Source organism: Poecilia reticulata, chromosome 12 (assembly GCF_904066995.2).
Source record: "Poecilia reticulata chromosome 12, P_reticulata-male-v2, whole genome shotgun sequence".
NCBI classification, from domain to species: domain Eukaryota; kingdom Metazoa; phylum Chordata; class Actinopteri; order Cyprinodontiformes; family Poeciliidae; genus Poecilia; species Poecilia reticulata.
This window is the reverse complement of record NC_088841.1, coordinates 16,957,780-16,980,902: the sequence shown is the minus strand read 5'-3', so window position 1 is coordinate 16,980,902 and position 23,123 is coordinate 16,957,780. Positions and strand designations below refer to the sequence as shown.

Genomic DNA, 23,123 nt, shown 5'->3' with positions numbered 1-23,123 from the left:
GATGACCCGTCTTTGTTGCTGTCATTTATTAACATTCCTGACCTGGCATAGGAAAGTCACCTTTTGTGAACCTTAGCTCAATTCAGCATTACACTCCACATAGAGAGGCTTCCTACTGCCTGGCTTCATGAGGCTCTCTGCTCTCTCTGAGGGGGCTCAGTCCCAGATGGTTGCCACAGGTTTGAATCGTCTTTAAGCAGACCTTCACCAGTTATTGCCAGACTGTGAAGAGGCCTCAGCCACCATGTTTCTCTCTTAAATCAGTATCAGAGGTATCCTAACTGGAAAGACTTCAACGGGTTTATTATGAGGTCCAGGTGGCTACTTCATCAGCTTCTCAGTGAGACAAGATGATGAGGTGCCTCTGTTTTTTTTCTCTTAGACAAGTTTTGACTGAACTTCTTTTTTATACTTTAAATCAAAACAAACTCCGGATTTTCAAAGCAAAGTTGGACGAGTTGCTGACAGCCATAACTCCACATTTTGGGGATCAAAGTTGTTTGTAAGATTTGTTAAAAAAAACAAAACACACACACATTTTCAAGCAAAGCCTAACTTACATTTATAGAATTGCAGCTCTTCAACATGAGCCTCTTCTCTTCATTTACTTTATACAATGAATGTGCTTGAGACGAATTGGACAGAAGTGTTGCCAAAAATCACAGCCCCCTCCTCTTCCTTGAGTACACCCTCTCTCCCCTGCTGCAAACAGCAGGTAAAATCAGAGCAAAAACAGTTTCATGTACCAGATGGAGGTCAAGAATCTGTTTGTCATTTATTTTGTCAACAAAACACTCATTTTCTTTTTCTGTATCAAGTTTTTATTTGAAAATTTCTTACATATTTACCTGGAGTGTGCAGATTGTAAATTGTTCTTTTTACTTATTGTGGAACTTCATAATTTACCTGCAATTTACCTGCAAATCAATTCTTTATTTTATTTTTTATTTTTTTGCAGTGATTTCTATCATGTCCAGTTATAGTTTCATGAAGCTGTTAATGAGACCTGAAGAAGTTTATTTGTACTTGTAGGTTGTGAATCTTTTTGGCATGAGTCCTCATATATTCATCAAACAAATAGCTTTATCCATCATAATCTATTAGGAATATATATGATGCTTTTCATGAATCCTCTAGGTTCAATGAAATCTCATTAGTTCTCTGATTGGTGAAATAAGTACGTTTCTTCAGCTCTGTCTTCATCATATCCAGGATAGTGTTCTGCTTCACCGCCTCCTCTTCCTTCGTCCTCGGGACACTGGATCCCCACGCTCATCTGGAGGTTTGCTTCCTGGATACGAAGCTCCATAGAGTCCACCAGGTCGTAGATGTTGTCCAGGGACCACATCGGTGACGGGAACCATGCCTTGACATCGCTGTCCTTCCCCACAACCAGCATGCTGAAGTAGTCCTTACTGATTTTCAGCTGTTCTCTCAGGTTGTTGACCACATCACGAGATAATGGCTCCACCTCACTCTGACTGCGACCTGGAGGAAAAAGGATGGAGTGAAAGCCTTTATGGTAAAAATGGTAATAAAATAAGGAACCAACAATTTTTCTTTTAGCTTGTACGGTTAATTTTTTTATGTTATTTATGGTCCTGCAAAATTAGAATTTATTACCATTTATAGGATATAGCTCAACAGTCCCTGAAGCTTTTTGTCCGTTTCCAGTCAATTTCAACAGAGCAAAGTGTCGGATACCTATGAAGAGAAGGAAGATCTCAGATTTAGCACTGAAGAGGTTAATAATCCATCCATCCATTTGTAGTTTGTTAAAGGTTCATATTTAAAGCATTTTACTTTTTCAAACTGCCAAAAAATTCATATCAAAGACTTGTAGAGCTTTGGAAATGAAATGAAGATTGTTAAAACTCAGAATATGCATAAATTGTGTATGCAAAAAAATTTGAATCGTTCTTTGCATTTATATTTTATGAAGGTCGCCTTCAGATAGTAGATACACAGTTAAAGCAACTGCAAGTCCAGTGTTACACATCACTTTATCCCTTCACAATGTCCAACCTGAAACGTAAAGTTCACAGGACTTTGTGGAACCAAAGGGACCTGGCCTACAACTAAACTAGGTATTTCAACATCATAAATGTAAATTTATTTCAAATATCTTGGATGTGCTCTGTGAAGAAATCCACAAATAGACCAACTGAATTTATTAATTTAACTTGGAGTTACATTCCACAGAAAGATCCTGAAATAGGTAAAATCACAACTGCTAATCACTCAAAGTGAAGGCAGAACTCAACCAAAATATTTCTGTTTTATTACCCAGTTGACACTCTTGACCACTAAGAGCAGAAATCTGTTGCTGGAAAGAGTAATCATCTTCTGAGGGAGCAGAAATCAGTAGCAGCCTCCGCTTAGACATAAATCTGTACAGAAATAAATAAAAAAAATGCTATATTTAGACAATAACATCCACTGGTCTACTTGTACAACTCATAGCATTTATTAATCTTCTTTGGAACAAAACATAATCAAACTAAAATTAAAGTAAATTTTTCATAATGAGATTGTATAAAATAAATAAATGCAAAACAAAATCTATGCAATCTATTTAAAACTGCATCTGCAGACTTAAAAAAATCCTTCTGCAGATGCATCCTTTGCATGACTGAATGACTACCTGAGCAGCGAGTTCTCAACCTCGGGTGCTTGTATGTCTTTGGAGCAAACAGCAGGGCTTTTCCTTTCTTTCTCTTTCTCAGAGTACCTGGAGGGAAAGTTGTCAATGTATTCGAACAGAGCTGGGCTTGATGGAGGAGCCTCAAAGACTCTCTGAAGCAAAGATGAGGGTGGAAGGAAACAAGAATAGGCAACAAGAAAGTCCTATTTAGTTCATTTGAATTTCATTAACACTGACTTTTATGTTAGTGTTGTTCAATGTGACATGATTCAAAATCCCAAAAACAGATTGAAAAAAATTGAACTGTAAAGCATTTTAGACTTTAATAAGCTTAAAGGTTTTCACACAAATAAAAGAAATACAAACATTATAGATTCCTGATCTTACCCTTGCCCCAAATGTCGATGGTTAAGATTATTTCAACACACCTCGATGTTAATATTTGTGAAAACAAGAAAACATAACTGCCAAAGAGGAAGTCACAAAGCTGAGTGAGACATTCTCCTACTTTAGGTTTGATGTCGTAATCTGTGACAGTCATTGAGAAGAGATCGGAGGAGGACAAGCCGAGCTCTGCTCTTAGCAGAGGGATCAGACGTGAGTCAAAGTCTTGCTCTGATTGATCCTTAAGTGGACGCTCAGACTCTGAAACACACATAGATAAGACAAAATATCACGGGCAAACACTGAAACGGAAAGTCCCAAATCCACACAACACAACATCTTAAAATCTTCTCCACAGACCATGTCACTCTGTTGATAGTTAATCATGACACTGTTGAGTTCTTCCAAAAGATGTAAACTGAAGTGTTGAGTTCAAAGTAGCTGTCATTTTTAAAACTCTAATCACAAGATTCAAACTAAACATAGACATGTGCTATAAAGCGTATTTATTGGACTACTGCTTTTATTTTTAATATGATTTGTTCTTTGTAGGTTAACTAAAATCAAGCCAATGCTAAGCTAAAGCTAAACATTGGTTTGCAAATATCTGCCAGATTTTACTGTCAAGCCAAAGAAAATAGGTTTAGGGTCTCAAAGATGAACGTATTTTAGTACAAAGTAAAACAACAAAGGACCTTGTGTCCCAGGAGGGACTGTGGCTGGGTTAAATGTTTGAATCCTGAGTGACGGTGCTTGTGCCTCACCACCTCTGCCACATTTCCCATCGTCCAACCGTGACATCTGCCTCGCTCTTTCCAAGTACCGAGCTAGGACTGCGGGAGAATTAAAAGCCTTTTTTTTGTGCCACAAATAGAACAAAGTACTGATATATCCCAAACTCTGTTTTAAATATTCACTTTTCAAGATATGATCAAGAGGAATTCCTTGATAAACGTTGAAGGGCTGTGGTGTTTGGCCATATTTTCCATGAGTCCATACACTGTGCACAGCACAGGGAATCCACTGTCCTTTGAATATACATGCAAATAAGCAATGTTTACCCATTCGGGATGTATTTGACACAACTTTACCTGAGTTCCCCTAGCTGTCAGAGATGATGCATATATGAGTTGGGAGATGTGAAGGAGTGACAGGGAGGCAGGAAGACTCAAAGTATGGATACGTATGTTTCACTGTGTCCAGGATGTTGTTTCGCCTCTCAGAGAAAAGGTGAAGGGCTCAACTCTTATTTTGACAGGAGGTCAGCAAGCAGTGCTTTTATTTTGATGCCCTTAAATAGAAAGAGGCCTTGGCAGAGAAGGACTTCCTGCGAAGAGAGTCAGGGAGAAGGAAACAGGCAAAAGGATTGCCTTAAACTTCCCTACTCACTGTAAGGAAGCTAAAAGAGGAAGTTCAGCCAAGTTGCTATGGCTACCAAGGCATTTACAAGCAAACCCAGCTAAGGAGAAGAACATAGTAACCTGACATAATGTTTGTGAACTTCAAAGACAAAACCAGAAGTTTGCGAGAATCAGAGAAGGATGTGAAGAAATCCTGGACACACAGCATTCAGGACATGAGTTTGGAGGTAAAAGCTCACACACAGAGATAAAGAGTTGAGTTTATGGGAAATGTACGGAAAAATTAGGCATAGAGCCACAAGGCAAGACCCAAACAGTGATGGCATCAGCCAAACCTGTTGGGTCAGGCGTATGGAGGACCAAAACTGACATAATCAGAAATAAGAGCAAAAATATATGTTTTAATAAGAAATAAAAGAATATATATTTAGTTTTTCCTTTTCTTTACACATGAGTTTCCGTCAAGTAATGTATATATTTTATTTCCGCTAAACATGCGCTTTTGTTTGTTTTTTGTTGTGTTTTAAGAAAAATTTATATTTTGCTTCGTCTTTCTTTGCTTCAAAAAAGCAAAAAAGACGAAGCAAAATATCTTGATGGAAACTTGTGTGTAAGAAAAAGAAAAAAACGAAATATACATTTATGCTTTTATTTCTTATCAAAATATATATTTATTCTTTTATTTATATATTTATCTTTTATTATGTTGTGTGTGTGTGTATATATATTTTTTTGATAAGAAATATATTATTCTTTATATATTTATTCTTTTATTTCTTCCACAGCTTCAATCCCCTCTCATTCTCCATCACCAGCCATTCTATATGGAGGACCAAAATTGACATTATATATATATATATATATATATATATATATATATATATATATATATATATATATATATATATATATATATATATATATATATATATATTTCTTTTATTTCTATTATGTCAGTTTTGGTCCTCCATATAAAATATAAATATATAAATAAAATATATAAAGAATAATATATTTCTTATTAAAATATGTATTTATGCTTTTATTTTTTATAAAAAATATATATATACACAACATAATTATAAAAGATACATATATAAATAAAAGAAATAATAAAAGATAAATATATAAATAAAAAAAAATATATATATATTATTTCTATTATGTCAGTTTTGGTCCTCCATATAAAATATAAATAAAATATATAAAGAATAATATATTTCTTATTAAAATATGTATTTATGCTTTTATTTTTTATAAAAATATATATATACACAACATAATTATAAAAGATAAATATATAAATAAAAGAAATAATAAAAGATAAATATATAAATAAAAAAAATATATATATATTATTTCTATTATGTCAGTTTTGGTCCTCCATATAAAATATAAATAAAATATATAAAGAATAATATATTTCTTATTAAAATATGTATTTATGCTTTTATTTTTTATTAAAAAATATACAACATAATTATAAAAGATAAATATATAAATAAAATAAATAATAAAAGATAAATATATAAATAATATATATATATATATATATATATATATATATATATATATATATATATATATATATATATATATATATTATTTTTATTATGTCAGTTTTGGTCCTCCATATAAAATATAAATAAAATATATAAAGAATATATTTCTTATTAAAATATGTATTTATGCTTTTATTTTTTATTTAAAAAAATATACAACATAATTATAAAAGATAAATATATAAATAAAAGAAATAATAAAAGATAAATATATAAATAAAATAAATATATATATATTATTTTTATTATGTCAGTTTTGGTCCTCCATATAAAGATAAATATATAAATAAAAGAAATAATAAAATATATTATTTATAATAATTATATATATATATATATATATATATATATATATATATATATATATATATATATATATATCTCAGGCTGCACAGCTGGTGGCATGGCTGGTTCCTGAACCAGCCATGCCGCCGCAGGCGAGAAGACTGCCACCGCAGTCTTCTCGCCTCCGTCCGCCGCAGTCTTCTCTCCGTCCGCCGCAGTCTTCTCTCCGTCCGCCGCAGTCTTCGCGCCTCCGTCCGCCGCAGTCCTCTCTCCGTCCGCCGCAGTCTTCGCGCCTCCGTCCGCCGCAGTCTTCTCTCCGTCCGCCGCAGTCTTCGCGCCTCCGTCCGCCGCAGTCTTCGCGCCTCCGTCCGCCGCAGTCTTCTCTCCGTCCGCCGCAGTCTTCGCGCCTCCGTCCGCCGCAGTCTTCTCTCCGTCCGCCGCAGTCTTCTTGCCTCCGTCCGCCGCAGTCTTCTCTCCGTCCGCCGCAGTCTTCTTGCCTCCGTCCGCCGCAGTCTTCTCTCCGTCCGCCGCAGTCTTCGCGCCTCCGTCCGCCGCAGTCTTCTCGTCTCCTGCCGCCGCAGTCTTCTCGCCTCCGTCCGCCGCAGTCTTCTCGCCTCCATCCGCCGCAGTCTTCTCTCCGTCTGCCGCAGTCTTCTCGCCTCGATCCGCTGCAGTCTTCTCGCCTCCATCCGCCGCAGTCTTCTCGCCTCCATCCGCCGCAGTCTTCTCTCCGTCTGCCCGCAGTCTTCTCGCCTCGATCCACTGCAGTCTTCTCGCCTCCATCCGCCGCAGTCTTCTCGCCTCCGTCCGCCGCAGTCTTCTCGCCTCCGTCCGCCGCAGTCTTCTCGTCTCCTGCCGCCGCAGTCTTCTCGCCTCCGTCCGCCGCAGTCTTCTCTCCTCCTGCCGCCGCAGTCTTCTCTCCTCCGTCCGCCGCAGTCTTCTCGCCGTAGTCCGCCGCCTCCGGTCGCTGTTCACCTGCGCTGCCTGGACTTGGTGTTTTTGTCATGGGTCCACTATGTCAACCTCATGACCTACAAACCGCAATTTTTGACGATCTGTCCAAGTCATTCTCCATGGGCTCTGGGAACTTCCTCTACACCCGAGTTCCTCCCTTAGCGACCACCCGAGCTGCATGCTAGTTGGACTGCCAGTATCCATCAGCTGCTTCCAGGGTGTCAGTCCAAAAAGACCTGATAGTTCTCTATCTTTGGTTTGAGAGCATCCCTCCCTTCTGGTGCCTACGAGCTGATTTTAGGGTTGTCCCCAAAACAGGCACAGAAAATCTTGTGGCCACATCTCCGATAAGCCGCATTGACAATGGGGCGATGTTCTATCCACTCTCTCCAAAATGTGTTCAAGTTCTTCCAGAGGTGAAATTTGAAGCTCTGTTTCACAGATGACTCTGCCAGGATCCTCACAACACTTTTGGGCCTCTCTGGTTTGACTGGAAGTTGACTGATGATTGGGGAGGATACCAACCAGGGAGTGGTCAGTGGACAGCTCTGCCTGTCTTCACCCAAGAGTCCAAGACATACAGCCACAGATCAGATGGGAAACAACAAAGTCTACCATAGAAATGTGGCCATGGTGTCCTTGTGCTATGAGCACAAATGGACACCCGTATGCTTGAACAAGGTGTACATTATGGACAGTCCATGACGAGCACAGAAGTCACATAACAGTACACTACTCGGGTTTAGATCAGGGTGGCCGATCCTCTCAACCACAAGCCTCCAGGTCTCACTGTGAGTGCCCATGTGAGTGTTGAAATCCCCCAGCAGAAAGAGGAAGTCTCTTGGAGGGACACTCTCCAGCACCCCTCCAACAGCTCCACAAAAGGTGCCCAATGCGAACTGTTACTTGTTGGCTTTTCTCCTTGGTAGCAGATTAGCCAACCTACTGCCCTGCTGGCGAAGCCACTCGGAAACTCGTGACCTTAAATTTCCGGCATTTCTGCTTTCAGAAGGGACGTCCTCAAAAGAAACATCCACTTCTTCAACATCATTGCTTTCATGATGTTGTGGCTCAATCTGAACATGTTCTGAGCTTTCTTCAGAATCCATTTCTTCTGAGGTTGAACACTCAGAATTCTCTCTAAAGGTGGCACGTAATTCTCCAAATTTAAATATCCCCGGATGGATGATCTCCTAGAGGAAACCACCCTCCTGTAATAATTTTTGAAGAATTCAATGTCATCTTCTGTGAGAATTTCTGAAGAAGATGGTTTTTCTGAAGAATGCTCAGAAACTTCTTCAAAATGTGCCACAACATTATCAGCAGCTGTGTCAGAAGAAGGGATTTCCTTTGAGGCGACGTCCGTATCTGCAGCGTCCATGCCATCAAAATGGTCTGCGTAATTCTGAACTCCGTCTTCTGAGTTTCCATCAACAGAAGACGCCTCTTCTACCAATGGATCCTCATAGACTGGTTCTAAATTTATCGCATCTTCCTGGCCGTCACAGCTCGTTTCAACGGCCAGGTCCATTTCGTCAAGGGGAACATCGACACTTGTACAGACATCAGTGTCTGCGTCCCCTGGACAAGTTTCCAAATGGAGTCCACAGATGTTTTCCAAAGCCACAGGAGCTTCATCAGTAAAAGATTCCAAACTTGTCAAGACACCTGAAGTGCCACTAACAAGGCTGGCAGAAGCGTCCATGTCACTTTGGTCTTCATCTGCATCCTCAGGGCATGTTTCTAAGTCCAGTTCACATCTGGACACCGTGGCAAGATCCACGGTGTCTTCAGGGGTAAAATCAGGTAAAGGTGTCAATACCCCTGAAGCGGCACTGACACGGTTGGTGGAAGCGTCCATGTCATCTTTTTCTTCATCTGTGTCCTCAGAGCAAGTGTCCCAATTCATTGCACAGATGGTCTCCAAAGCCACGGCGTCTTCAGGGGTGAAACTTGTCAATCTTGTCACGACACCTGAAATGGCGCTGGTGATGTTGGCGGAAACGTCCGTGTGGCTTTGGTCCTCTGGAATTAACTCCTCAAACCCAAAATATCTCCACCTGATATCCTCGTCTCGGTCTTCGGCAACTTCTTCTTTATGATGACCAAGAAGTTTCTCCACTCCTTTAGAGGCTAAGTAGCCCAGGCCCCAACCGATCGATAGCATCATTTTTAAGTTGAAATGGTGTGAAATTCTCTTTACGTGGATCCTAAGGCAGCTGGAGAGCAAACTGAAAATTCTTGTATTCCAAATGATAATAATAATCTTTTGAACCTTTATGACATCATAGATGAGAACATTGGTAGCATGATGATGTCAAACAATCTGTGACAGGTTTTTGTTTGTTTTAGTTGCTATGGAAACACAGAGTTATGTGTAAGGTGGGACTACTGTCAATAAAAAAATGCATGGTAGACATTTAAATCCGTGAATGTAAGTCAATAAATGTGCATAAATTTAAGTTTTGTATTTGTCCTGTTTTTCAACTCATACATACGTGTAAAAATCAAACAAATTAGTACAAGTGTTTTATAGAATATTTTTCCAGAAGTTAAACACATCAGTCACATTTAGAAACTGTCTCTAAGCCTCTGCTGGATCTATTTTGAACCGTCAGTGAGGAGGATCCCCTTAAACAGATCATATTTTGCCTTAATTGCTTGTTTTGTTCATAAGGAAAATATTTAACATCTAACAATTAGATTTTTTTTTACATTTGAATCAGTGACAAGGATGATGCACCAAGCAGATCAGCCAATTAATTAATTAATCTCACCTTCTTTATTTATTTTTGTACCTTTTCTCATTCTCTAACCTCTCAGCCTCTTCACTGTGTGTTTATGAATCGCCCCTCTGTGAGATCTCCTGTTTACTCTTAGCACCGCAGCATAAAGTGACAGTCCACCCAAAACATTTAGCTTCTCTGATTGCAGGACCAGTTAATGTTGTTCTGTCCGTTTAGTTGTGTTTTGTTGCCCTCTCCTAGTCATTTATTTTGGCGGGTCAAACTGACAGATCTCAATTGCTGTGGCTGCTGTCGCTGTGGCTAGCTGCTCATCTTCTAAACATATGGAAGAATAAGACTGGATCGAGCCTTATTAACATGGCCGAACGATTAAATTGGGTGTTTTCTGTCGACCGCTCGACGGTGAGTCGTTGAGGTGAGAAATGCAGTGGCGACACGCCCACTCAATTTGTGTATTAGTTATTAAAAAAATGGTCTTATTAATTAAAAGGTCATTTTCTTTTTGTTAATTTTGTGGCCGAGTAGATGATATAACCTTAAAATGTTAAACAGGCCTTTTGATTTTTGTAGATTTGTCCTTTTAGGATAGTTTTAGTTACTTTTCATTGATTTTTGTAGACGGCCTATAGAACTCTGGGCTTGCTTAATTTCCTGGGAGTTGAGCAACAAACTAAAAGAGAAAAACAATTGTTTAATGAAAGGATATGAAAGTCAATTAAGTTTAATTGACAAGTTTAATTGACAGAGTCAAGTTTAATTGACTCTGTCAATTAAACTTAGATACAATTTGAAAGTGCACTTTAATTTGATCTGTAAACTTGATCGCAATCTTTAACTTGAAATTCATTTGAAAGATTCCTGAGAAATACTTGATGGAATATAGCTTTTTTTTGTAATTATTGAATGTTTGGTTAATTTGGATAACAGTTTAACCCTGTTTAAATGTGAAAGTTAATTTGTTTTATTTTTATTTATGACCTTGTTTAGGTCAGGTTTTTTTTCCACCCCTTGTGTCAACCCAGGATGGCGAGCTACAGGATCACCGCAGCTTTGCGGTAGGACTTAAATGAACCAAACTACTTTATTTTGGATCTAATGCCTTGGATCATGGACTAAAAACAGTTGGATTATTGATTGATGGACCATTAATCACCTTGGATTCACGAATGGACTTAAAATATAAAAAACGCTTGGGTGTCATCAGGTTTTATTGTTTTTTTTTTGTTTGTTTTTGTTTTTCTTCTTTGTTGTGTCTTTCGGTTATATTCATAGAAAATCACTGTTATTATAAATATTATTATTACTAAATATCTTCCTAAATATATGCAAGAATATACACTTGAATACAGTGGTGGAGAAAGTACTCAAAAAATTTACTTAAGTAAAAGTACAAATACACAGTCAAAAATGTACTTAAGTAAAAGTCAAAGTACCACATTAACATTTTACTTAAGTAAAAGTAAAAAAGTACTGGCTTTTAAAAATACTTAAGTATTAAAAGTAAAAGTACTTGCTGAATGCATTGCCTAATCACTAATATCATTAAGTGTACCAATCGTATTTAATTTTAATACATCAGTAATGTGCCATTTTAATGAACAATGCCACAGATAAAGCATGTTTTTATTGAGTTTACTCTGTAACATAGTTTAGACTTAGATATGTGATTCTATGCATCATAATTTCAGGGATGGAAACATCTCCTGTCCTAACATAGCATGAACTTCACTTTTTTTGCCACACATTTATTTTGAAAGAAATCCAACTGGCAGAGGAGGACCTGGAACCAAGGAGCCACATAGCAGAGTTGTAGTCTAGACCACCGAACCCAAGACCAAATCAAAACCAGCACCCCATGCTACATGACAATAAAATTAAGTGCACCTATCAAAATTGCTTCTCAAATTGATCTGAAAGATTCACTTTCCCATAAAAACACCTAGATATTAAATACTTAGAGCTGAAATAAATTTAACCAGTGACAATTCAAACTCTTCTTCATTCTGTTTTGCTTTCATCTCTGTGCCACAATACACAGAGGTCTCCTGCCATCCCTAAAAAAAATAACACCCTGGGTGGTTGCCCATATTGCCAATGTCAGAAATTGCACCATTAAACATAGCAATTAACAACGCTCAACTATGAACACTGTCCAAGGCCCAATAAGCAACAAGTAACCAAGCAGGAGGAGCACCGTGTCTGTTCTCATCCTCCCTCCTGCTGCAACGTCTGCCACCATGACAGGTGACGAAAACAAAGAGCAATGAGCATGTTCTGTGTTCTTACGTTCTTGTTTTATTTATTCGCCAATTAAATATAAAGATATTTTAATGAAATAAAATAGCTACTGCAGTGTACACAGAGCATTACAAGAACAAAGAACGGCTCTCAGTGAGGCTTCAGTACTATAGGACTTGGTCAAGATCCGTCCAGAAGAATCGGATCGTTCCTGAATGTCATATTTCTATATTGCACTTTGGTCACAGCGTTGTCCCATATATGCAACACCTCAGCCAACACCTCCACACAATAATTTAGCGCATGAGTGACAACTTTTTTTCATCGCAGATGCAACATGTGTTTCAGTAAATACAGCTAGCTTTGCTAGCATCACGTCCACGGAGCTTACCTTTCTTTAAGCTTTCCTTCCAAGTGACGTTAAAAATTGGACGAAGTCCCCACTGTCTGTGAAAGCGAAGCGCTGCTGATTTTACATGTCGCCATATCTTATGACTTATGCAGCGCTATTATATTACTGACGCTCAGAGGAAACCACTGCGCATGTGTTAGAGCTCCGCGTGCGAGTAAAGGTGGAGCCGATGGGTGACAACAGACACTAAGTCACGTTATTGCTTGGATTTTACGGCGCCACCTTAAATCCCTGAACTTCACATTTTAACGGAAAAAAAGCTCAACGCGACTTGGATGTAACGAGTAACGCGACACTTTGTAGAAATGTAGTGAAGTAGAAAGTACAGATACTTACTGTAAAATGTAGTGGAGTAAAAGTAGAAAGTACCCATTATTAAATCTACTTAAGTAAAGTACAGATACACGAAAATTGTACTTAAGACCACCACTGGAGATGAACAGTGCCATCTGGATTACTGCTGGACTGATCTTTAGTATCCTGGTAGAATTTTAAATTGAGCTCATTTTAAAGCAGCTCTGACAAAAGTCTTTTGATAAATACATATATTAGCTCGATAAATTGAGTGTTGTTTTTCCCAGCAAACAGTGAATGTTTCTACTCTAAATTAAAATTAACTTTCACTATTTTGGGCTAAAGACGCCGTAACAGATGGTAAAGGCACTCTTTGTTAGTGCTGTATAGAAACACCATAGTTCCTCCATGTCATGGTTTTCTAAAACATATACAACACTCCCCTGTTAACTGAAGTTATTAATGGCAGGGGTTTTTCACATCTTCAAAATATCTTCAGAGAACTTGAGTTAAAAGGAACTATAACCAAATGATTTAAAAGCAAATGTTCAGAATATTTTCCCTACCGAGCTGCTGGTGCTGCACAGAGATCGTGGCGTCACTTCCTTCTCCCACCATGGTCGCCACGGTTATCTTCCTGATGGCGAGTTCGCAGTGCTGCTTGTTGTTCTCCTCGGTCTGCTGGATGTACAGAGTTGTGTCCCTGCTGGGCGTCGATATCAGCTGGTGACCAAAAACAGAAACATTTGTTGGCAAACGGTTCAAATAAAAGGGCGAAATTGTTCTAATGCAAGTTTCTCACCATCAGCCTTCTGGACCCTCGGATACTGTCCAAAAATATTCTCAGGGCTGTTTTATCCTCTTCACTCACTTCTCTGCTGGATTTTTTCCCTCGTCCCTTTCCTTTCTTTCCTTTCTTCCCTTTGCCCTTTTTCTTTGTGCCTTGTTTCTTCTCTGTCTCCGTCTTTATATTTGGTTCTTTGTTTTTGGTGTTTTGTCCTCCATTGTTTTTCTTTCCTTTATCAGTGGAAGAAGGAGGCCTGTAAAGACAAGAGAAAAACTCTACCAAAGGCATGCGCATCCCTGCCAGCATGGCTAGGTGGGCCCCATTTGGGGAATAGGAGGGCAGACCAGATGGGCCCCATATGGGTTTGTCCGCGGGTTCCACGATGGCCCCACATGGGTTTGCCCATGTAGGGCCACAGCCCACATGGGCCCTACATGGTGGTGGGCCCACATGGGTTTGTCCATTTAGGGCCCATGTAGGCTGAGGCCCTACATGGGTAAACCCATGTGGGGCCATCGTGGAACCCGCGGACAAACCCATATGGGACCCATATATCAGACCTCCTTTCCCCACATGGGGCCCACCTAGTAATGCTGGCAGGGATCTAGCATTTTAATGTTCACTTCTTAGAAAATCATGAAAACTGAACAAACATTACTTGTCTTTCTCCACTTTCTCATCAGTTTGTGGAACAGACTGGACTCCACTGGACACTTTGGAGGTTTCCAAGTTATCGCTGTTTGGCGCCTTTCCTCCTGCGGATCCTGCAGGCGTCTTACGAATCACAAACCTCGACCTGCCGTTGAGTATATCCTGAATCTTACTCCTCAGCGCAGCCTTTTTGTCCAGGGGTTGTCTTTGTGAAGCCACGACTGAAGTCACGTCTCCCTCTCTCTGGGGGCTCAGCACCATCTTCTTCATCATCTTCTTTTTTCTTTTCATTACAACCTTCTTTTTTGCGGTTTTGCACCTACGACAAAATCATAGTTAGAAATATAAAAATGAGATGTCACAGATGACTAAACGGTTGATTGATCAAAGAAATGTATAGAAGTTTATTTTTATAGAGTAATTACAAGCAAAATAATTTAGAATTACAAAACTAATTTTAATAAATTAATATTAATATTTAATATTAATTTTTTACAACGACAAATAAATAAGCATGCCCATTGTTCATAATTCAATTCAGTAAGAAACTGAAAAGAAATTCACAAAACTGCAGTGTATTTTAAAATTATTATAAATATTTTATGAATTTTTCTAATCTTTCTAAAAGCATAGGAATAGAAAGTTATTACAAAGTAACAATGCCATGTTATTGGCTAAAATGGAAGGATGGAGACATTTACACTGATTTATGTTTATATTGCTAATAAGTGAGCAATTTTATAAATTAATCATCATAAGTCTTATTGCTTCAATACTTTTAGTAGTTCACAATTCCTGTGATGCACTGAGCCATAAAATATTTTGACTAAAGTTAAGTTGACACATACAATTCATTAAAATAATTAGATAGTAAAGTGATATTATATATAATTATATTACATAACCATCTGTCATCTGTGTGATATATTATCAATGCAAATGTTCCCAATTCTTATTATTTTAGTATCTATATAGTTAATTACATTTTTTAATTAGCTTGTAGACATTTTTGATTTTCATTCTTTAAGTCATGTATTTTGTCTTTAGTGGGTTTTTGTCTTTATTTGTGTTTCTACCATGCAAAATAGTCTCCAGTTATAATTCTTAACATGTTAACAGTTTATAAAAGAAAAAGCACTGAGATCATCTTTTTACAGCAGCTGGTCAAAAGAAACTTTCTTGACTTGTTGTGATGCTTAAACGTCTCTACTAAGCTTTGCTACAATAGCACCAATTCGTCATGACATATGCATGACATATTTTTATGTCTGATTTATAAAACCTTCAACAGATTTTAAATTTCTCACTAAACCAGTGTTGTCCACTGACAAAACCTTAAGTTTGATCCTTTTCTGGTCATCTTCTCCAGTTTCCTCACTGGGAACTGATCAATGAGCTCCAAAATTGCCTCAACACGGACTGGATAAGGAAAACGTTCGCTGACCTGGAGGTTCTTCTTCATAATCAGCATGGTGAAGGTTTGCTCCTGAAATGTTTCACATAAAGCACAACTTACAGTAAGCTAGAGGCAAGTGAAACTGATACAGAAGAAAAAACAGCAAAAAGACGGTGTGTTGGAAGTTTTACTTGGCTGGAAAGCTCCAGGTAATGAAGCAGTTTGGTGACAGTGTCAGGATCCAGGTTCTCCACCGTTGTATCTCCTTGAAAAGTTGTTTTCTGGATGCGACCTTCCATCATGGCATTCTGGATGATGGTTATGATGAAAGTGTCTCTTTCTGCTAAACGGCAGTTCAGCCCTTTCTGAAAACAACACAGGAGAAAAACAGGCAAAAGCTGTTTGAAAGGTTTTCATTCACTCTTATCATTTATGTTCAAAGAATTCATTTTTAAAGTTTCTTTGATAAGTAGTTCTTGAGGCTTTCTGAAGTCAAAATATGCCCTGGGAGCTTTGCTTTGCTTTCACTTATTTTCTCTCTAGTCTTTGAAGGCAGCAGATGTGCAGTCTGTTGTAAAAGAAAAAAAAAAGAGGAATGCTGGAGTACTAGAGCAGATGTGTCAGGCCTTTATGAAAAACTAACTCAAGGAAATGAACAGCGTCTTAGTATCGTGTTTGTAAAAATACAGAAAGCGCCCCACACAGGAGCTGAGCGAAGCATCATTCTTTAGTTGACCGTCAACGGCAGATCACATTATTGATTTTAAATGAATTACATAAATAAGGCAAATAAGGTGTAACTTGTGTCCATGAAACTATGTTCACAGGCTTCATGATGCTTTGAAGAAAAATGGTACAAGATCTCTTGAAAATATTATGAGAAGGACCTCCTCCTTAGAAGAACAATATGAAGAAACAAGAGACGGTTTCAGCAAAAGCTGTATAAATAATTCAGTAAGAAGACTGAAAATGTCAACAAAAAAAAAAGTCCAAATGAATGTATTTTGGACATTTAGAATGGTCACTATGCAGAAAACCAAGCAATTTCGATTAGTTCTCTAGCTCACAACAGGAACCATTTTCTGCTGGTTTCCCTGATCCAAGTTACAGCAAGTTACAGACTATTGAATAGAATACAAGACAGGCAATCATCAGTAACTCCTGTTTCACCATCATCCAGTTCAGTTAATTTCCAGGAGTTCTCAAAATATTGTCCACTGTATTTTTATTTTGAGGAAGACATGTTCAAAAAACTCTCCCTAAACAACAGATTTTATTTAGCTGTTTGTGCTTTTGTTAATCAAACTTAATTCATGATTTAAAAGGGGGGCAGTCAGTTTATTTAGCTGTTCTTTTTTTTTTTTTTGTACCTCTTTAAACACTTTAAGCCATCATTTCAATATTGCATTTTGCTTTTAGTCAGTTTATAATATCATAATTTTTTTCCCGGTCTAACAAGAAAGAAGAAACCTGTAGGGGATCAAGCCTCTTTTCACACCGCTGTATATTATGTTTCAGTTTACAGCTGGATTTAACTTGTGAGATTTTTACAACATCACTCAAGCACCAGAAGTATCACTTATACCACAGTTTGAAAACCCCGGTATAATGAACACATCAGCAAATTACCTGCTCCATGTCTTCAAGCTGTTTTTCCATCATCCGTAGGTAGTTATCATTGTGTGATGGAGCAGTTATCACCCACAGCCGCTTCTTACCTGGAGGGAACATTGGAGTTTAATAAAGTGTAAATAGGCAAATGGATGCATCAGCTGATTAGTTTGCTTCTCCTGCCTGCAAAGTCAGCCAGGAAATCCAGCTCAGGAGCCAAGTTGGATGATGGTTCCCTGACTCCTCTGTTTTCTTCATGTTCTCTGTCCTCTTCTAGTCCAAGTCCGTGTTCAATTCCAGCTGGGAGATCTGAGTAATCCCCCCAGTCTCTCACATTTGGGTCCAAATCAGCCTTTGGCTTACTTCCAGGAATGCCTGGCCAGGCTGTGATCAAACCTGTGCAGCTGAGGCTCCACAAAGCAAGTAGCGACACAAGGTGGTGTGAAGTACACAAATGCAACATCTTTACTGATATGGCTGAAAGCGAGTTTGATCATGTGTCAGAGCACCGCTGCTGCTTGTAAAATGTCATCTGGGATGAAAAAAAAATATCTGCGGTTCTTATGTTGCCTTCTCCACCGCTCGCTCTCGGAAAACAGAGCAGCATCCAAAACACAGTGGAAGGACCTCCCAGTCACACAAATGATTTAAAAAGAAAGACAATTCACAAAAACCTTGAGTTAATAAGTTTCCAAACTTTGCATCCCGAACCTCAAAGCCCCTCTGAGCATTGCAAAACTTTGCGTTCTGAAAAAGGAAAGACAGAGAAGCGAATCAAATGTGGAATCTGGAAAGGACAGCAAAGACTGCTGGGATCCCAACTCCTCTCGCCAGCAAAGAGACTGATTCTCATTCACAGACAGACTCCTGGTTCACATTATAGCCCAGGCTTGTTAACAGGAAACTCCTGGAATTTTCTGCAACTTCAAAGACTTTTCATGAGGAGTAGAAAGAAAAAATTCTCTCACTGCCTCGCTTCCTCTCTCTCACTCTTATGTTCATGCATGCACACACATTATCTGCGTCTGAACAAGATACTTTTTTGTTTATTGGCAACCCAACAATCGTCGTAAATGTAGATGCACTCTAACCAGTGCTTCAATAAAAGCACATGTGCACATTTGCACTCAACACTGATTCAGAACGCTGCTGCTGGCGTTCTCACCAAAACCAGGAAAATGCAGCACATCTACCCAGTTTCAAGGTCTTTGAAAGCACTTTGAACTACATTGCTGAATATCCAAATAAACTTGAACTTGTATATGTCAAAGAAGCTTATGGTTACACAACTTAAGTTAGAAAGTTGGTCAGAGTGAAGGGAACCAGGCTGCGACACCTTTAATCAAGAGAACAGATCGTCACATGCAGCGTGTTTCCCGAAAACAGATGGGGAGCTAGGAAAATATTAGATTAAAAAATTAGTATCACTTATCTTGTGAAAGATAAAAGTGATGCAACTTGTTGCATCACTTTTATCCCTAAACACTTGTTTGACGTGTTTAGGGATTTTAAGGGTGTTTAGGGATTTTAATTAGAAAAGATAACGTGCTGGTTGTCTTGTTTAATAGAGGAAAGCAACTGAGAAAGGAAGCTTACAAAAGTGACCTGTGGTAGAAAAGAAGCGGGAAGTTGACTCTTCAGCCAGATGTCCAAAAATGGTGACAGAAAGGGAAATGACAGTAAACCCATAAATACACTCAAAGATGAGAACAGATGGCGAATCAGAGAAAAGTTCAAGCTGGATAAAACATGCTGACTTTGAAACAAAAACTTCTGCAAAGCCAAATTAGTCTTTAAGAATTAGTTCAAAAACAAAGCAAACAATTATTTCACAGTTGCACCCCATAATGCTTAACCTCATATATGTGCATCACCAAACATCTTAAGAGACCAGGTCAAATGCAAAGATATCATAGAGTACTCGATAATACACCATAAAATCAGGAGACATATTTAGTTTGACCTGAGTTGCATCTAAAAAGCAAATTGTACATTTTGTTTTTGTGTTTATGTGATGCATTGTGGTTTTAATCTGTATTTTGTATCTGTGATTTTTCTTTAACTATTCATTTTTATATTTTCCAGAAAAGTAAATTCAATTACTCTTTGTATGAGTACATATTAATTTCATTGCCTAAAGGTAATAACTATGCAAAAAAAGCTTAAAGCAACGAAACTCAGCACAAGCCAGCAACACAGCTGAAAGTTCTTGAAATGTTTACATACTGACCGACACAGAACTTGGCCTTCAAGATTCAAGATTTACTTTATCGTAATTCAGCACCACCTCAAAGACTCAATGCAGAATGAAATTATGTTGCACAAGTTTCGTGTCTTTTTGTATAAAAACACAAAAAACACTACAGTTTCAAAAAAAAAAAAAAGCAGATTGATGAACAGGTGCCCCATTTCCTCCTGACAACTGTGTCGCCATACTTATTTGAAAACCATGCAGTAGATCAGTGTTTTTCCAACTCTGGTCCTCAAGGCACGCTGGCCTGCATGTATTTGGCATTTCCCTGCTTCGGCACACATGATTCCAATTGATTAACAAGCTGAATTGCAATCATCTACATGTGTTGAAGAAGCAGGGAAACATCTGAAACATCCAGATGTTTCCCTGCTTGAGGACCAGGGTCGGGAAACACTGCAGTAGATAGTGACTGGAAAGAACCAACATCTTTCAGATTGCAACACAACTACTATTCTTGTTTAACCTCACTCGCTCTGGGTGTTATTGAGCTTATCAGAGCCGAAGCGAAAAATAGACGTCGAGTCAAAGGATGTTTAACTGACTGTGGAAACTCTAAGGAGTGATTTGCTGATCGTCTGGTCGAATATTTATTCTTGCTAAGCAAAAAATGCTAATGATGTACTAGTTCTCCTTTGTAAAATGTAATTATTTATAAATACACACGGGCTTATTTTGTTCATTTCAGTTTGGAGTTATTTGAAGCAGTTACAAGATGTGCTTGGACCAAAATATCATTGAGTGCTAGGTTGCAAAAGTTGGTAACTATGTTCTTCCGGTTGCCCCTTAAGCTCAAAGCGGTGTCTCAATCTGTTAATTTTTTTACAGTTTCTAACTGAAAAAAAGCAAACAAAGACAATTTGTTTAGAGGCTATCTGCGGGTGCAACGCTAGAACAAGACGCAAGAAAAGAAACTATGCATTCTTCCCTCAGCGCCTGATAAAGAGAACCAGATGAACATGTGTAAGTAGATGAACACAGTTAGTGCAGTTCTGTTCTGTCCTGCGAGTTTTAAATGTGCCAGAGCTCAAACACAAACCAATGTGTGCAGCATATAGTTATTAAACCAGGGCTATTTTGCATATGAGGGACCAGACAGCAGTACACAAAAAACAGACAGATAGAAACAGCAGGAACGCCTTATCTCAGGCACATTTATTGTGTCTGAGTCCAAAGAAAGGGTCAAATGAAATGTGATGTGGGCTTGAACTATTAAAATCTTCCTAAAAATGACAAAGAAGTTTCCAAAAAGGAAAGAAAATTATTTCAGAACATAGCGCATTGATCTTTATACCACCCACTTAGTATTTCATTTATTGGAACAGAACATTTTGCAACGCACTGATAAAAATATCCTATCATTGGGATGTCATCCCCATGAAACTTAGAATAAATGTGTTTTCCAAAAACACTTCCTGAAAATTTTTGTTTTATTTTTGTTTACAAAATTATTTTAAACATCAGAAACATTAATGAAACCTTGCATTTAGTTTCAGTTTGTGCTTTATACAATATGGCATTTTGAAAAATGTGTTTTGTCCCATAATACGTTTTAGCAACAAACCATTTGAGATACTGAACCTCACTATTGGAACGTGTTGTCTCAAAGTGTGCCACTATTAGCAACTGACTAAAGGAATAGAAAATGTTTAGCCTAATTTGTGATTGTTGATGGTTAATGATTATTTTGTTTGTCTATAAGTACAAAATTAAACTCAGAGGGTTTGCCTTTTCTTGTGGAGTGATGTATCTTCATGCAGTTGATCATGAAGATACAGGGTGTGGATGACTGGCAAGATTGATAGTACCGTGATGTCTTATGTAGCAGAACTATGATCTGAAAGAAACTCAACAGCAGGCCAACCTCTGAATGCCTCAAAAACCTAACAAAAATATTTTAGAGTGGCCTAGTCAAAGTCTGGACTTTAAATCTAAACAAGATGCTGTGATGTGATCTTTAAAAGGTAATTTGTGATCAAAGTCTCTTCAGTTTAGCCTGGATAAAACAATTTTCCAACGTAGAGAGAACTGATATCTCTCCATAGTGATTAAAACATTCTTTGCAAGTTGCTTGAAGTAAGTTGTTTCTGCCAAGTATGACACAGCCAGTTTGCTTTAGGGATACATGTAACATGCGATGCCAGGTTGGTTTGTGCGGCGTCTTTCCCCCTTAATAAATGAAATTATCATTTGCATTAAGCCTAAGAATAATTTTTCACATTTGTTTTGTCTTTCATCTCCTTATAAATATAATATGAACTGAAACGATGGCTCGCCCAGAACGCGGAACAAATGTCCTTCACAGTTTGGGCTATAAAGCGACACACCGTGGAAGGATATGGACGTGCACCCTCAGTACAATTAATTTTTAAATGACCTGCAATATTTGACTTGGGAGTATTTTGACTAATGCGTTCATTGGGGAGTTTCTTAATAATTGCCTATTTGTTTATATCTATGTAGTGGAGTTTTCGTTTTACAGTCTACATTTACGTCAAATCTTGCCTCAGAACTTGCTTTCCGCATCGTTCAATAAATGTAATAACCTCCACAATTATTACATTTTCACTTAAATCATAATGAACTGAAATACACAAGCTACGGCAGGTTATTTACATTTTTTTCTGCGCTCCGTCACTGACCGCGGTGCCAACACGTCAATGTTTCCCTGCAGCCGCTGATCCGCCGACTCCTTCCGGGTCGACGGAAAGTCGGCTGTGCTGCACGGATCCCGGACTGTCTGCAAAGGTCAGTGAAGGTATTCGTCGTTAACCTCACTTGTCCCACTTTTCACTTTGCATTTGTTTAGTTTCGGGTACATTTGAGTGCGCAGTGGTCCTGTTTTGACTCATCGCCTTCTACAATAAAAGTATGGGGATTTTTTTTTTCTACGCTTCTCAGCGCGCCAGCCGGTTAGCTAGCTCTTGTTAGCTCCTCTGTTCTGCAGAGAGAGAGAGAGAGGGGGGACAAAAAGAAAGCGGTGGAGTCAGCATGGATGTGTCGCACAGAGGATCTCCATTGCTGACTAAAGCACATTAAATCCACACTGGTTCTGTGAATAACACTGTTGGAAAACAATGCTGTTGCGGGGAAGTCATTGATTATGAGTTGTTACTTTCCCTGGATTTAGAGGTGAACGGGCAGCTGTTAGCCAGACCTCTCTAACCAGATTTATACTGCTTATTCTGTAAAGGTTTGCAGAAAAAGTACAAGATTCATGAATGGAAAACATGATACTACATGCTCTTTTTCAAAATGGTCAAATCTTTATAATTTTATTTAATTATTTAATTCCTTTTCACATTTTTACAAGATCTGATTTGTTCTTGTCCTTATAATAAATAAATTAGGATCCAGTCAGAATCAGTAAATCAGATCACAATGGAAGTGAGAAACTGTTAGAGGAAAAACCTGATCTATGCATTCCTAATACTATATTGGATCAATAATATATTTTCTACATAGATATGAAATTAAAAAGTCCAATCTTGTTGCAGTAAATCACCATAAAGATGCAGCATTATAAGTATTAGCAGCAAATATAAC

The 23,123-nt window shown here is 38.2% G+C and overlaps 2 protein-coding genes across 5 annotated transcripts in view; one reads left to right on the top strand and one right to left on the bottom strand.

Annotated features, from left to right (window-relative positions):
- Window positions 1–750: 750 nt before the first annotated feature.
- Window positions 751–22,284, bottom strand: ccdc80l2 (coiled-coil domain containing 80 like 2). 3 transcript variants are annotated; one of them, XM_008424054.2, is made up of 13 exons: window positions 22,194–22,284; window positions 17,510–18,073; window positions 17,345–17,433; window positions 15,907–16,080; window positions 15,654–15,805; window positions 14,327–14,638; window positions 13,684–13,921; window positions 13,448–13,604; window positions 3,153–3,289; window positions 2,645–2,796; window positions 2,287–2,390; window positions 1,624–1,704; window positions 751–1,488 (listed from the first exon to the last, which is right to left on the bottom strand). In XM_008424054.2, exons 2-13 carry the CDS (start codon window positions 17,787–17,789, stop codon window positions 1,154–1,156), a joined length of 2,211 nt encoding a protein of 736 aa, XP_008422276.1. In that variant the 5' UTR covers window positions 17,790–18,073; window positions 22,194–22,284; the 3' UTR covers window positions 751–1,153. The 3 variants fall into 3 exon arrangements, with proteins under 3 accessions (XP_008422276.1, XP_017163416.1, XP_008422275.1); XM_017307927.2 differs by having other exon boundaries at window positions 22,220–22,237; XM_008424053.3 differs by lacking the exon at window positions 22,194–22,284 and having other exon boundaries at window positions 17,510–18,357.
- nnt (nicotinamide nucleotide transhydrogenase) overlaps window positions 22,191–23,123 on the top strand; it is a 29,058-nt gene continuing 28,125 nt past the window's right edge. The window contains exon 1 of one of the 2 annotated variants that reach the window (XM_008424050.3): window positions 22,191–22,325. The gene's annotated coding sequence lies outside the window, so the exon portion shown is untranslated. Of the gene's footprint in view, window positions 22,336–23,123 lie in introns of both variants that reach the window. The other variant, XM_008424051.3, reaches the window with a different exon arrangement.

What these genes read in the sequence shown, in the direction of transcription:
- ccdc80l2 (XM_008424054.2), bottom strand. Translation starts at nt 17,789, where the DNA reads ATGTTGCATTTGTGTACTTCACACCACCTTGTGTCGCTACTTGCTTTG. An exon ending in AGCTTGAAGACATGGAGCAG is followed by an intron (nt 16,081 to 17,344) that starts GTAATTTGCTGA and finishes TGTTGTTTTCAG; the next exon opens with AAAGGGCTGAACTGCCGTTT. An exon ending in ACCTGGAGCTTTCCAGCCAA is followed by an intron (nt 15,806 to 15,906) that starts GTAAAACTTCCA and finishes GAAACATTTCAG; the next exon opens with GAGCAAACCTTCACCATGCT.